General features: G+C 41.0%; 1 protein-coding gene across 2 annotated transcripts in view; it reads right to left on the bottom strand.

Moving 5' to 3' along the window:
* Positions 1-14,805, bottom strand: part of WDFY2 (WD repeat and FYVE domain containing 2) — a 65,091-nt gene that overhangs the window by 12,461 nt on the left and 37,825 nt on the right. For both annotated transcript variants that reach the window (XM_061353126.1, XM_061353127.1), the window contains 2 exons: positions 10,856-10,929; positions 3,668-3,722 (listed from right to left, as the gene is read on the bottom strand). In XM_061353126.1, coding sequence (XP_061209110.1) covers positions 3,668-3,722; positions 10,856-10,929 — 129 coding nt within the window. The remainder of the gene's footprint in view (positions 1-3,667; positions 3,723-10,855; positions 10,930-14,805) is intronic.

Raw genomic sequence — 14,805 nt, 5'->3', positions numbered from 1 at the left:
GAAATTGGAATAAGATAAAGTAAAAAAAAACTCCAAACAAACCACCAAACCAACCAATAAAACAAAAATCCCTAAAAACATCACAGCTGGGTAAGATGAACAATACAGCTGAAGGAATAAATCTTTACTGCTACCTAAATAAAGCCATCAAAAGCTTTTCATTAAAACAAGGGAACCCAGGCTTATACAGATGGGTTTTTTACGAAAGACCAGTGGGCTTGGTTGTGAAGTGCTGACTGAGATGACTTTTTAATAAAACAAGTGCCTGGAAAGACATGCAGAGTTATTCTCAGCTGTAATTTAGCAGCAAATGCCACACTCTTCAATCTGCAGCCCTACTGGTTTATTAGTGTTCTGAGACCCAGCAACATGTGTCACGCAAAGCAGGGTGCTTGTATTTGTTCCTGTAAAAGCTGACACACGAGGAAGATTAAATATCTTTGGAAGCTTATAACCCAGCCTGAAACCTCCATTTGAAATGCAGAGAAATTCTTCAGAATGGAATGGGAAGATGGTATGAGCTGCCTGCCCTATACAAATATACAGCACAGATGAGATCTGTGTTCAAACCCTATGAAGGGGAGCAAGTTGCAGCAAATAATAGAAGGCTTGCATAAGCCAACATCTGCTCCTGATCCACGCTGCTTTTTAGACCCAGATTCCCTGAGAAAAGTCAATAGATGCATTTATACGAGTTGCCATAACTGTGACTGGCAGCTAGACCAGTTTACAGTGCTACACATGAACTGTGCCCCGATGCTTTCACCCTTGCCCACAGAAGAGCTCTGATTTTGTTTCCACACACTTTTAAACTCCAAGCTTGTAATCAATGCAGACAGACAGAACCACCCAGGAGCCACTTCAGCTCTTAAACGGGCCCTCTCTCCTCTCCACCCTCCAGATATCTCTAGGAAGAAATTCAGTGACCCCATGGGTGACTAATGCTTGTCTCTACCTATCAGTTGGTCTCTCCACCTGCACTAGCTGGTGGAGTGGTGCACTGCAGAAAGGGCCATAATGGGACGCATGCTGCTGCAATCATCTGATGGGCTCACATATGGGCCCCAGGGGCTTGTGTACACCAGGAGTACTACAGGTGGACCTAGGCTCTTCTGCAGGACTTGCAAACCTGGCTGAGATCAGACTGTTCCAGGCCTGTCCAGGAATGTTTTCTCAGCAAGTGGCAACTGCTACTGCTAGCGTTGGCTCCTCATGGTTTGAACTGGCTGTGGGGATACCTGCCACCACCCAAGTCTTCTCAATCTCCTCCTGAAACTTCTTCTAAAAGGCAGGGCTTGTACCTTTTACTAGAAGTGGTGCCCATGGATGGTGAGACAGTGCTCTCTGCAACTACGGAGTAGACATTAATGAAATAAGTACATTCCAAGAGGTTGAAGGAATGTACATGATAAGGCTTTGCTTACCCTCCCTCCCCCAAAAGAGCTTTCAGCTGGGGCTGCTGAAGGGAGGGAAGGGTTTCTTCAACACCCATAGCCTCACAGGTATGTGAGAGGCACACACACACACACACATCAATCTGAGGATCCCAGCAGCCTGGAATCACCACACTCTTTCCACTCCCCAACAAGATCACTTGCATACTGCCACTATTTTTTAAATTAGGGGAATACAGTTTCCATCAGCTTGAACAAGGAAATTACCAAATATCAAACTGTGGGAGCAACGGAGGAAAATGGGACAGGGCCCCATCCCCCTGATGGACGCATCATCAGTGAGTATCACGCACACTGGCTTAAAGAGCCTGAAGGCAGACACTGTTTACTGTCAGCAGTCACTGTGGTTTGGGCTACAACTGAAATTGTATTCAATTTCTATTCTGGGCACACCATTGTTTCACTTGCCCCAAAGTAAGTTAACAACTTTCAGATAACACATCATCTGAGAATCCTGACACAAAACGACCAGAACTCATTAAAAACTTTTCCATGCTGAGACGGGCAGTCTAGGAAGAAGGCCACTGCGGTTGGGACTGTGGTCACTTGTATCACCTCTCTTCTGATCTCCTTCTCCTTCGCTTCTCTTCTAATCCCTGTTGTCCAGCGTTTGGGGGATGCCATCTGAACTCCTGGAGTTCTTCCACAGGACAACCCATGGAGGTTCTCCATGGCATCTTCCTATGCAAAGGATTCTGCAGCAGCAGCACATCTGGCACACTGCAACAAAAGGCCAGAACAGCCTTCATTTTCCTTTACCTTTTCTTTGAATTTTATGAGGGGTTCTCCCCAGGTCTTGGGTGGGCAGGCACAGTCAGATGGCCATTCTGCCATCCTGCCAAGATATATGCTGTATGTTCCCCCCATCAAAATTTTCAGCCTTTTCCCTCAAGAGCTTGGCAAGAAAACTGGTCTCATACATATGTTGTTCTGCACATACAGCAGATTTCAGCTCACTCTTCCTCAGCTGTGGTTAGCCTGCAAGATTGAATCCAAGCATGCAAATGTATGAGCTAATAACAAAGGGGGTGACAGAACAGTCATAGGACTTTTTAGTGCAACAACCTTTAATATAAAACCTAAGTGTGTGAAACTTTGGTGATTGTGGGGCAATCACAAAATTGGATATTAAAGACTTGTACCGTCAGACTGCAGCAATCATATTTAAGATTCACATATATATTTTATCATCACTGGATGTTCTACTTCAGCTTTTACAAGCTAAGAAAAAAATGAAGGCATTCGATCTCAACTTTACAGTACAGCAGACATTCATTAAACAGCTGAAGTAAAACTCAAAGGCCAGTGCATGTTAACTGTGTTCTGTAAAAATCAAGATTCTCTTCATGCCTTAAAATCTAAATGTTACAAAGTGATCTCCAGAGACTCCATTTAGAGATTTAAATTATCCTCTCAACCTTTCAAGGTGTAAGACTCAAAATACATGAGTACATGTATATTTTAAAATGTATGTGAGAAATCTCAAGCCAACATATCAGATGCCTCTATACGGAAACATAATGCTCAGCATATGTGATATGATACCAGATAATATCATGTCACCTCCTAGTCTAACAGCAGATGAGATAAGAAGAAATTGTTGCATGTTTTAGTTACTTTTGTAAGTATACCTGTCCCAAGAAGAGCGTCCTTTAGAGGTTTGAAAAGCATAACTAACTAGGTTTCTTAAAACATGACATTAGCGAATACCAGAATATAGTTAGAAAAGGTATGGATTAGCATTTCTTGACCTTTTACTATGGCAGGTATTCACTGATAATCCTGAGATTACTGAAGCCAACAGTTACTGAAATAAAACTAGACTAACCCCAAAAGCTACAGTCCTGAATGCTTCAGCCCTAAAAGATGGGTTAGTTTCCTACAATGTTTCATTAGATACACTGGATCACTAAAGATTAAAAATTAATACTCCTCTTCTCCAAATACAGCCTGGATTTTGGACAGTTTGTTGTCTAGAATGACATTTCAAAGGAACATTTAAAAGGAAAAACAGAACATGAAACAGCTCTTTAAAAGTCTTGTAACCTCAGAACAAAGCACATTATAAATCTGTTGATAAAACCAGCATTTACATTAGTCAAAAAAAATAAAATCAATCATGGCAATTCACCTCTTCATTCCCACTCCTTGCAAGAACAATTAACAAAAATTAACGATAACACAAACCAATTAACGTGGATCATGGTTCTTACCCTGATAACTTTTCACTAGTGTCATCTTGTTGTAATCTTCTGATAAAATGAATTCCTGAGGGAGGGAAAAGAAAAACCAAGTGAAACAGTGTTTAGAAATGCAAAGTGTTTGAGAGTGGTTTAATTTGATTTTGTTACCAAGGTAAACTCTCCCTTCTTTGCAACCACAGTGCTGTCTATACTTTTGCTAATTTTGAGTACCTCCATCTGAAAAACTGAACTGTTTCACTTTGTAAAGCTGCCTGAGAAACAACATCACAAGTGCTTTCTGAACAGAACGGTAGAGATAAAAGATGAACTACTAAAAAAAGGAGTCAAAAAAGCTGACAGAAATTCCCGCCTACAAGCCAAGGTACTAGGAAGTGAGAGACTTGAGGTCTGGCTTGTAGCAAATATCTATTACTCAGGACTGCCTGGGCAGAAACCTGCATGTGCATATACACATGTACCCATGGGTATGCATACATTACACCCCCACCTGAACACTCAGGAAACTCAGCCTAAATACGTAAGAGTCCCTTGAAATCACGCAGTCCAAACTATGTACCAATAATCATGGAATGGTTTTTGTTGGAAGGTCCTTTAAAGGTAATCTAGTTCCATCCCCCCTTCCATGGGCAGGGACACCATTCACTAGACCAGGTTACTCAAGCCCCATCCAGCCTGGCCTTAAACACTTCAAGGGACGGGGCATCCACAGCTTCCCTAAGCAACCTGTGCAAGTTTCTCAGTACCGTCATAGTGAAGAATTTCTTCCTAATACCTAACCTAAGTCTGTCTATAATGCATACTGGGAATACATTTCGGGTTTCTGCTCGAAAGTATCTCAGTGCCTCAAATAGAAACTGAGACTTTCTCTCCCCTTGGTTTTATTCTACTATTGGTTAGTATTTATACTGGTGCCTCAGAAGCAAACTCTCTTACTTTGCTACTGGTTCGCTGTGGCTAGCAAACAGATGTGCATGGGATGAAGAGTGGTTTTCCACACGATGTAGCTACCCAGGGAGAGATGTGTGGTGTGACCTAGCTGGGCTCGTTCCTGTGGCCAGGAAAGAGCACACCTATGGGGACTAGCTCTGAGCCTGCTGCCTTTGTGCTGCTGTTTAACCACCAATATGGCTTTGCACAAGGAAGATGATGAAAACAGCAGCTAAGAGTCTGCATGGCAGCCTTGGCTCTGAGAAAAAACCCATGTGGTTAAACTGACTGAGCACCTGGGTGTCCCTGACACTTGTTTTGACCAGGAGAGTTGCTCAAAGCTGGGGAAACAAAGTGGCCACAACAAAACTCTGGCAACATCTCTCTGGAGGAAACACACAAGCAAACGGTAGGCTCTGTGGCACCACTGCATGTGGTTTAGCTTTCAAACACTGTCAGATATCTACAATGTGTACACAACATACTCAGAGAAACACCAAGAAAAAACAAGGCATGTAAAAACACATCACATTAATAATTTATAGCTAGCTACATAAAAGCTCCCTGAGCTAATCTACCAAGGGGACTGAAGAAGTGAAACATAACTCACTTAATCTGAAATAGCATAAAAAACGAAAGAAACATTATAAACACAAAATAAGCTAACTTTTAAAGCATACAGTTGTGAAATGTTTGGCTGTAAGCACTGCCAAAATCACTGTGCAATAGTAGAGAAGACTGGATTTCACGAGCCTACAGACTCTATGGCAAACCAAACATTTAAGGCAAAAGAGCATGAGAAGACATTCTAACCTCCAAAAAGCCAGCATTTACCCACAGTTTCCAAACAGGACTTACAAAAGAGTCACTCAGCATTTTCTGTGGAGTCACTGTAGGTAATCTACATGGCTTTCCAGCACCACGACTACCCTAACACATCACAGCTGCTGCTTGGCACCAAGGTGGAGAGGCCACAGTACTGATCTGTGGAACATCTATAGATCCCAGCTTCCAGGAGAACAACTGTGAGTGATTTGAGACAGCTATGCATTCTGCAATTTCCAGGTTTCTGTTTATAAAGTAGTTGTAACTGTGTTCTCTTGCTCTACTTCATCTTCTTTTCCTTAATCTGCTCCGCCTTCCATTAGCTTTCCCCCTGGCAGTTGAGGACTACAATAGGGAGTGTTATTTAAACAGCAGTAACAAATCAATTAAGTCAGCTGAACTTCTACACCAGGGTCACCTTAACTCTATAAACCACTGAATGTTAAAAACCTGCTATACCTCCTTAGCTACTTACAGGAGAACTGCCTTTCATTAACCACTGCCTAAAGAACACTAAAACACTATATGAAATGCTTTACTACAAAGCCTGCTTCAAGCAAGAACATTTGCTATCAGTGTTAACTTCCTATTATTGTTACCTAAAAAGAAATGGCTTCAATTACTGTAACACATGGTGGGATAATACGTCTACCTTTCCCACCAATTTGGCTGTCCTCAGCTTTGACTGTGGTGGCACACAGATGCTGGTGGGATGAAGAGCGTGGTCTGCATTCCCATTTTACTTTGCATTTTTCCCTTGATAAATCTGATGTGGACTGTTTGTTCCATGATCCGAGCAGTCCCATAATTTAATTGGAATACTGAAAAGGCTTTTGAGTCTCTCCATTATAATACAGTGAATCAAACACAACTGCAGTTTCTAAGGTTTACCCAAGTATTGATTAGCTCTGTATGCTTTAATACAAACCACAGCTATGCCCTATTAATACACAGCTCCATCCAAAGAGATAAATGAATACTGTATGAACCAAATACAGTTCCAATTAACCTGAATACTGGATAGAATTTTTTCCTTCTCTCCCCTTCCCCCCCCCCAAGACTTCTTGCTTCTCATTTTCTTCTTTGAAAGCATATCATAATTTGCAATGCATTTTCTTATTTTGCATTTTCTAGTCTTTCTCCAGGTCTTTTACTCCCTGCTCCCCATTACACTATTATCACATGTTCTTCGATTGCACTCATTTACCTCTCCCTGCCAAGGCCAAACATATTAATTGCATCAATAGACAGGTATTTTACCACAGGGCACCTTGCTCAAGAAATTCATGCCCTATTGCACATACATTGTGTCATAGGCACTACAAAAACACTGACTACATCTCTTTAACATTTTAGCAGCAGAAACCGGTTTTCAATCCTTCCGTACATAGCTGTTTTGTTCCTCTCAAAGCTGCTGACACTCGATTCTCATTAGGCAGCTTTTTGGCTCTTCTTAATGAGCTAGAAAGGCTGGGGTGACCCACACAGCTTAGTCAGTGCTTGTTAACAGAAGGAAGAAAGATTTCCTAGTCATGTGTGAGTCCTTTTGCGCAGGAGGAGTCGAGATCTATCAGAGTGCTCAGGATGGTAAAACCAAAACCCCTCCTTGTAGGGATTAAAAACATTTTTTTTCTGGGAAGATCACTCTTCGCTCTTCAGAGGGTTTTTCTGGAGCTACTTTAGTACCTTTTTTTACTTACTGAAACCATTAGTGATCAGTCTTGGCTGTTTCAGGTAAGCTTATTATTGCAATGATAAGACTTGGTACCATGAAAGCCTTCACAATGCAGAAAGAAGTCTTAAACATCTGCAAAGACTGTCCAGTGTAGTGCCCACTGTTGTGTAGTCTCAACTATACCTTCATGGAGCACACCTTCCTCACACTGAAACATATACACCCACCACAAACTTCTCTTGAGGCTAAGACCTCTGTAAATCCTCATCCTGGAAATATCAGTATCCTATTTCAAATTACTCTTGTTAAGGCAAACAAAACCCATGCTCAAGTCTGTGCCATTTCAGGGTCATGGGGCTGCTAGACATGGCGCAGGGTCTAAGGAAGAGGCACACCTTCCCAGAGCTGCAGGTGGATGACAACTGATGTATCCCCAAATAGCACTAGAGACCTCTGCTTAGACAACTGAACACATTTCTGAAAGTTAATAATCTTAATAAATGAGTTGTGTTACCCATTCACAGGTAGTTCCCACCCCAGGGAATTTACACTCTGATAGATGATGCCATTTTGACAGCACACTATGGATCTCCTTAAAGGCTTGACTTCATCCTGTTAACACAAGTGACTGATAGCACTGTCATGTCTCCCAGAGAAAAAGAAGCTTGATTCAGAAATGGAAGAGAATGAAGACTCTTATATCTACTGTCAGACACTATATCTATTGCAAAGAAAGCTCTACAAAATTATTACTTTTTTGCACTTTAGGAAATACAAAAACTGGGAGAGGACAAAAACTATCATGTAGTTTTCCTGAAGGAAAACTTCTCACAGTGGTGGAGGGTAAGGGTGCACATTGACAGGTAGGTCCTGACTCAGTCTCAGGTATCCAAAATGCTGTTTATGGCCAAACCTGTAGACATCTGCAAGATCAGGTTATGTGGAAGATGACTTACCTGAATAAGTACCATCCCTAAGGAAGAATTTTGAAGGGGTTATTCTGTTGCCCTTTGGTCCTTGTGACCCTACTCAAAGTGTCTAACACCTTCATCTAGACACGAGCATGGTCAGCAAAAAGGATCAATTTAATTCAGCATCAGCTACCTGAAAACTCACCCTAACCCTCATTTAAATCTAAGCAGAAATGGGGAGATTTATGCTATTTTAAAACAGTTTCTAGGGTAAGTAACATGGTTGTCTCCAAAGCTAATTCACCTCTTCTTTACTGGCTGCAGAACCTAATGATTATCTGGGAAGCTAACTTTCAGATGAATAAAATTGGGTGAGGAACCTCATCTTGGCTGTGGGAGTTTCCTGTCTATTGCAAGTAACAGACCTTTCCTCTGTTTCTTCTTGTTGTGGTATTCTTGAGAGATTTGCACCTTTAAAACATGTTTTTCTCCACATCAGAGCAAGGAATTTATGACCATGACAAAGTCTTTTGGCTTCCAAAAGGGACTTCAGGCACTCCCTAATATGCAAAGCAACAGAAACGACATTTCTTCTAAAAAAAAAAAACCCAAACCCAAAACCCCCAAAACAAAAGAAACAAAACAAAAAAAAACAACCACCCACCACTTTTTTTTTTTTTTCACTTTAAGTACCACTGCTTTTCAAGCAAGATGTTGGACAGCCCTTCACTAAGAGAATGGTGAAACGTGTGTGCAGCCTTCATATTCAGAAGTTACAAAGGGTCGAAAACAATCTTTTTATCTCTGTAGAAACAAAAGTTGTCAACCTGTTTCACAAGGAAAGGTTGCCATACAAGCTCACCTCATGGTGGCTTTGCTGGACGATCTATCTGTCTGTGACTATATAGTACTTCCTGGCACTACCAAAAGGTTAGTTTGAGATCATGTGGCCCACTCAAGAGCATTATATCAGTTTACAGCCCTTGCCAGGAGTCCTTTCCTTCTACACAGTCAAAGTGAAGATGTAGAATGATTTTCAGCAATTATTTTTGGCCCTGCACTCAGCATACCAAAAGATGTTGGGCATTTACAGAAATACTAACACAGAATAGCTGACTAATTCCCAAATATTTCAAGTTACTCAATTCCGTGTACTTTCCTTCAAGGGCCACACAATCAACAATAAGTACCCTGAGGTCACCTTGTTGAAGTAAATTATCTTATTCTGTGGTCACTGTGCCCTGCTTGTATACTCCTGTGCTAAACTAATCATCATAGCTGTGCCCAGGGAGGAAAATTTATTCTTTCCTTCAGAGGGTAGTTGTAACCCCCTGCAAGTACCTGGGAATTTTTTCCTAACACCCCAATATTGCTGGGACTTGAATAGGGGGTTACCTGTGCCATTCTTCCATTCCTACTGCCACTACTTCTTGTAGCACATGACAGTTGTGGCTTCTCTTACAAGCCTTAGGTTTGCTATGGAGGGAAACATTTCATCATTTGTGAAAGTTTGTGGAGTGCATTTTCTGCACAATCCTTTCCCGCACAACTGCCTGCAGCTACAAGGGGCTAAATCAAGCAACACAGACAATCCCTTCCCCCCTCTTTACCTTCTTTAGCTTCAGAATAAGAAAATATTTGACTCCATTCAGACTCAAGCACCTTCTGACTCTTCAGTGCAAAATGCTCCCAGACAAAGGACACATCTCTTCCATCATGCCAAAGAATGTAAATACCTAATTTACAGTGCCTTCACATTCCTCAAAGGCCTGATGAAAACAAAAGTGCCTAGTAGGACTGGCAAATCTGAAAAAGTGGGAAGGAGGGAATTTCAGAGGCGCAGGGAATTCTCTTGCAGCTATTCCATCTCCTAGGTACAAGAAGAAATCCCCCACAGGCAAAAAAAAAAAAAAAAAAAAAAAGAAAAAAAAAGAAAAAGACAAATCTCTGCTACAAGCCATTAATAGCTTTATAGGTCAAAACCGCCACATCTTTGATACGGCTTACAGGCAACAGCTAATAGGGTCACACACCCTTTCCCAAACACCATATTGGCCTTTAGTGTAGACAGCTGCCCTTACATCAACCTGCAATGCTCATTCAGTTATAAAGTACGTAAGGCAGAGAGAACAGCAGTAAAAATCTGAAATGATGGTAAAATGATCTTAAACAATAAATCTATTGACGATGCATAGGCAAAAAAATACCTCTCTGACTCATAATCCTTCTACAAAGTGATATAGCTCTTTACTCATCACCCTACAAGAAAAATACAACAAAAAGGCCAACCGCTACCCTCTGCCCCAGATCTACAAACCACTCTTGCTTTAATCCCGTTTCCTTTCCACACACACACATCTCAGATGTTAACAACCCAAACCTCTCATAAACAGCACGGCATTAGGAGTAACTCCTCTGAAGGAAGTGAGAGGAAAACAAAGTCTGAACTCTGAAATTTGAAAAAGCAGCTAGATATGGAGCAGAAATCTGCTTTCTGCCTTTCAGAAGATGATTTTTCCCCTCATAATTGCTGCTTTCAGAACACTGGTGCAGAATAATTAACAAGGCACTCAAATTTAATAAAGCAACAGCTGCTTTTCTGCATTGTTATTTTAAAAGAAATATGCAAATTAAGACAGTCTGTTGAGTTGCCTAATAAGTATTGTAAACCCCACTCAGTCTCTTTGTGGAAGTTGGAATTACATTTGTAAAAATCTGCCATTTTCTACACTACAGCTTCAGTTCCACTAGCAGTAAAGTCTCTCTCCCAAACACTAGCAAAAATATCCTCACCACAACATCACACAAATACTTCTCAAAAGGGAAGCATTTCAACTCGAAATCTTTGGATGTACTTACTGAGATTGTACCATTGTCTAGACCTATGGACAGCCTTCTGGTTTCCGGGTTAAAAGACATGCATGAACATGGAGCTGAAAAAAATGAACATGTTGATGAAGTTAACAAAACTGATTCTCAGTTTCTTGAAGCTCTGGAAAGCCTAAAACTAGCTAACATGCTTTATGATGCTGTTCATCATTTTGCTTCTGATAGACAAGCAAAGTGTTCTTGCAATTCATTTAACCATATCTTATTAGGACATGGAACAACAGCTATTTCTTGCTCCAGCTCCTTCATTTTTTTCTTACTAGTTATCTGAAAACAGGCATGTCATACAAGAGCAGTGGTGGTGTTTTGATATAAGAGGCACCTGACATTTCAGTATAAATCTGAGAGATTACTTAGCTGAATAATTTAGTTTTTTACATTTGCCTGAAGCTCACTGACAATAAAACACTGTATTATGCCACTGTATTATTGCAGCCTATACCTGCCGGAAGAAAGTTAACCTGTAGGAATCAACATATCAGCCAATATTAAGGACTCTTGAGTCCAACTGTCCCCTACTCCATTTCACCACAGACAATGCTATGATGGTATCACATATTTTGGCCAAAGTAAAAGACTGTGACAAAAAGTAGCCATTGTTTTATTATATCAATATTACTGTAATAAACACCATGCTACGCTCTTCAATTGCACACAAATCACTTGTACTAAGCCCCCTAGAGGATCTGGCAGGGTTCCCATCAAGGATAGAACCAGAATTTTCTTGCACAAATTTAAGAGCGATGCTTGGTTTCATTGAGAAATTGTGAAGTTGCATTCTGAAGGCAGGGATTGTTTTTACTGCCCAACACAGCAGCATGCAGGTGCGAGTCCTCCTGTCCCAACAGAAACCGTCAGGAACTATTTTTGAGCAGCAATTGCCAACTGCAGCTAGGGGCAGGCATTCTTGCTCCTTCGTTAGTGACAAGAGACCTTTTAAAACCATATTCTTGTGATGAATAGAGAGTATAGTCACATGTGCTTTTAGTTCTGCTTTCCCTCACCGCCCGCCTTGGTTTCTACTCTCCATTGTGATTACACAGTGGTTTTGCTACTAACAAGCCTGGAGTCCCCTTTTTTGCAATACTTTGTATCTGGTATATTCACAATTTGTGTAATGTCTCACCTAGGATTAAACAGTCCATAGCTCAGCAAATCTTCCTCAATAGTTTAGTTGGCAACAAAGCTATATGAAGAAGAAGAAAGTCTATGTTGACTGGTTAACAAAACTTTTTCTACCTTCAGTATTACCTCTCCCTTGAAATATTTCCCGAATTACAACCAACTGCAATCACAAAGCCTACCAGATCCACACACAGGCAGGCAACTCAATTTATTTCTTTCCTGCAAGGGCTGACAGAATTAAATCAAAGAAAAGGCTTCAGTTCAAGGAAACTGCCCGAAAGGAAACACCTAAGTTAGGGCTATCAACACTGACAAAATTGCTCCTTCCCATAACTCTCTCCCAGAAAAGGCAAACTTGAATTCTGCCTTCATATGGTGGTGCATTACTATTGCACTGAGACTTCTTCACTGTAGCTAAATGAGACAGTTGTAGGAAAAACAGAAAAAAAAATATCTAAGCAGAGTAAAAATCAAATCCTCTTAAAGGCACTTAATGACAAGACAGCCATATTCCACGTATCAGCTCTCAAATTCCAGATGCTGTGCATACACTGAAAGAGTTACTAGTAACTCTGCAGGCAATAAACAGCTCGCAGAGGAGTCCTCAGGTAAATTGGCTATCTGAAGTATGCTTTTCCAAAATAGATTGAAACACTTCAGACACAAAAGGTGCAAGCAGCTGCTTGACACAGGCTGATCACAAAAAAACAGTCACACAGTGTACACAGTCATAGCAGTGTAAAGATATTTATTTTGCTATAGTCATCTTCTTAAGGGAATTTTTCAGTAACACATGCTCTTAGAAGAATCATTATGTCAGCACTAAAATTACATCCAGACTAGCTACACTAATGTGGCTAAAGCAATGCCAGTTGTAACAAGACTGCAGCAATTTACACTTTAGTGAAAATCAGATACTTAAAGCACTTAGGCGCATTAAGAAGGGGGGGGGGGGAAGGAAAAAGTACCCCTGAAACAACCCCAAGAACCCCAATTCTAAGCTTCTGAGATGTTTAAGATTCTTTTAAAATAATAGCCAGGAAAAATAACAGCCCTCTACTTCAGCACTTAGCTATAATTTGGATTTCAGATTGGAACAAGATTGATCTCAACTACTGCAGAGGACAGGCAGGATATTCCTGCTGCAGAAGTCTGGCTGTAGTCTTTGTCTTAAATATAGAGCAAATACACACTGATTTTAGCCTTTGGAAAATGAATTACTGAGGAAAAGCCCAATTACATACTTCATGTTCTCAGCAGTGTTTTACCTCTATTAGAGGCTGACAAAAGTAGAAGAGAAATACAAACTTTGTACCCTCAGTTTCAGCCTCCCCTTGCCTCTTTGAAGTGCCTAAGTGGCATAGTTCAAGAGCAAAGAAGCATGCTTTGTGCTGCAGGTTGTTTTACCCCCCTTCTCAAAACAAAGTATTAGCTATGAAAGCCATGTATATTATCTGCCTGAAAGACTGGATACTCTAGTACTGTTCCTCCCTACAATAAAACCTTTACTCTGTTCACATCTGTGAGAGGTTTTGGGTGACAGGGTCTTCTTTTTTTTGTGTGTGGTTTTTTGTTTTTTTTTTTGGCTTACTTCTTTTGACTACAATTCCTTTCTGTGTCTCCTGTCACACATCCAACCATGGTTACCCACCTATTACCTGTTACACATGCGTAACCAAGGGTCCACACCTAACCATGAGGACGGTTTACATGGTCATCAGAGATCTGTTGTTAATACACTGTAAGACACCGCTGGCACGAAGACGATGTGTTAGCCAGGTTTCCAGTTTACCTAGTTTGCCTTACTGACAATATAACACTGTGTACAGCACCCACAGTTCTTTCTTTTTCATGCTAGAGATAAAAAAAAATGTGGCCATGCTGTCCAAAATTTTCAAACCACAGAAACACCCATAGGTAAGGCATAAAACTTTGCAATTGGGAAAATCCCAACTCTAAACAGCAGTGTCCCTCCTCAGAAGTTATTTACAATCCTGATAATTTTTCTGTGTATTTAATGGGTTTCACATTCAGAATGCACTGATGGCCGCATCTGAGTGCAGAGCTTGACCAAATCATGTGGCTGTCTCAGCCCAACTCCTCATCCTCATCACCTCCCAGAATAGCCAGGGTGCAAACTCAGTTATTAAGGCTACCTGATATTAAACCACAAAACACTGTAGGTCATGTACCGCCAGTAACCACTGACCAGTCATGGACTATCATGACCACCACAAGTCATGATCTAGTCATGGTCATGGACTAGCATTATCACCACGAGTCATGCTAACAGGATATCTATAGGTGGGACTGCCACTCACAGCTTGTTAAGCAGCACAAAGGCACCATCATGCCTACTACATTTTTACACAGAGAACCTCTGTGCCGTTGTCATTCTCTAAACAATAAAACCAGTATGAACCTAAAGCAGAGGACAATCAAAAATGTGATCCATACAGAAACAGACAAAACGATCATTTCCACTCAAGTGCAGACTTATACAGAGGCTGACTCAGAGGCCTTCCTGTAATTTCCAAAAGCTGAAAGCCATGGTTGGTAACAATGTAACTGGCATTGCTCCAGTCATTAATTATACCTGAGCATTCTTGAAACTGGTGAATAACACAACATAATTTTATTATCTCATGGCTCAAAAGCTTATCAGCCTTCCAAATGAAGGAGCAGTGTCAGGTGTTCGAATGTATGAAGGAGCTTTACAATAGTTCCCTTTGAGTGGATCTGAATCTATTCCACCATTTCAAGTGAAGCTGTTGTTACTGGCAACAGTGCAGCCT

The sequence above is a fragment of the Neopsephotus bourkii genome, unplaced genomic scaffold (assembly GCF_033783945.1).
Source record: "Neopsephotus bourkii isolate Nb327-2 ecotype Australia unplaced genomic scaffold, CSIRO-AGI_Nbou_v1 NB_663, whole genome shotgun sequence".
Classification (NCBI taxonomy): Eukaryota; Metazoa; Chordata; class Aves; order Psittaciformes; family Psittacidae; genus Neopsephotus; species Neopsephotus bourkii.
Note: the sequence above shows the minus strand (reverse complement) of the source record. Positions and strands in the feature narration are given on the sequence as shown.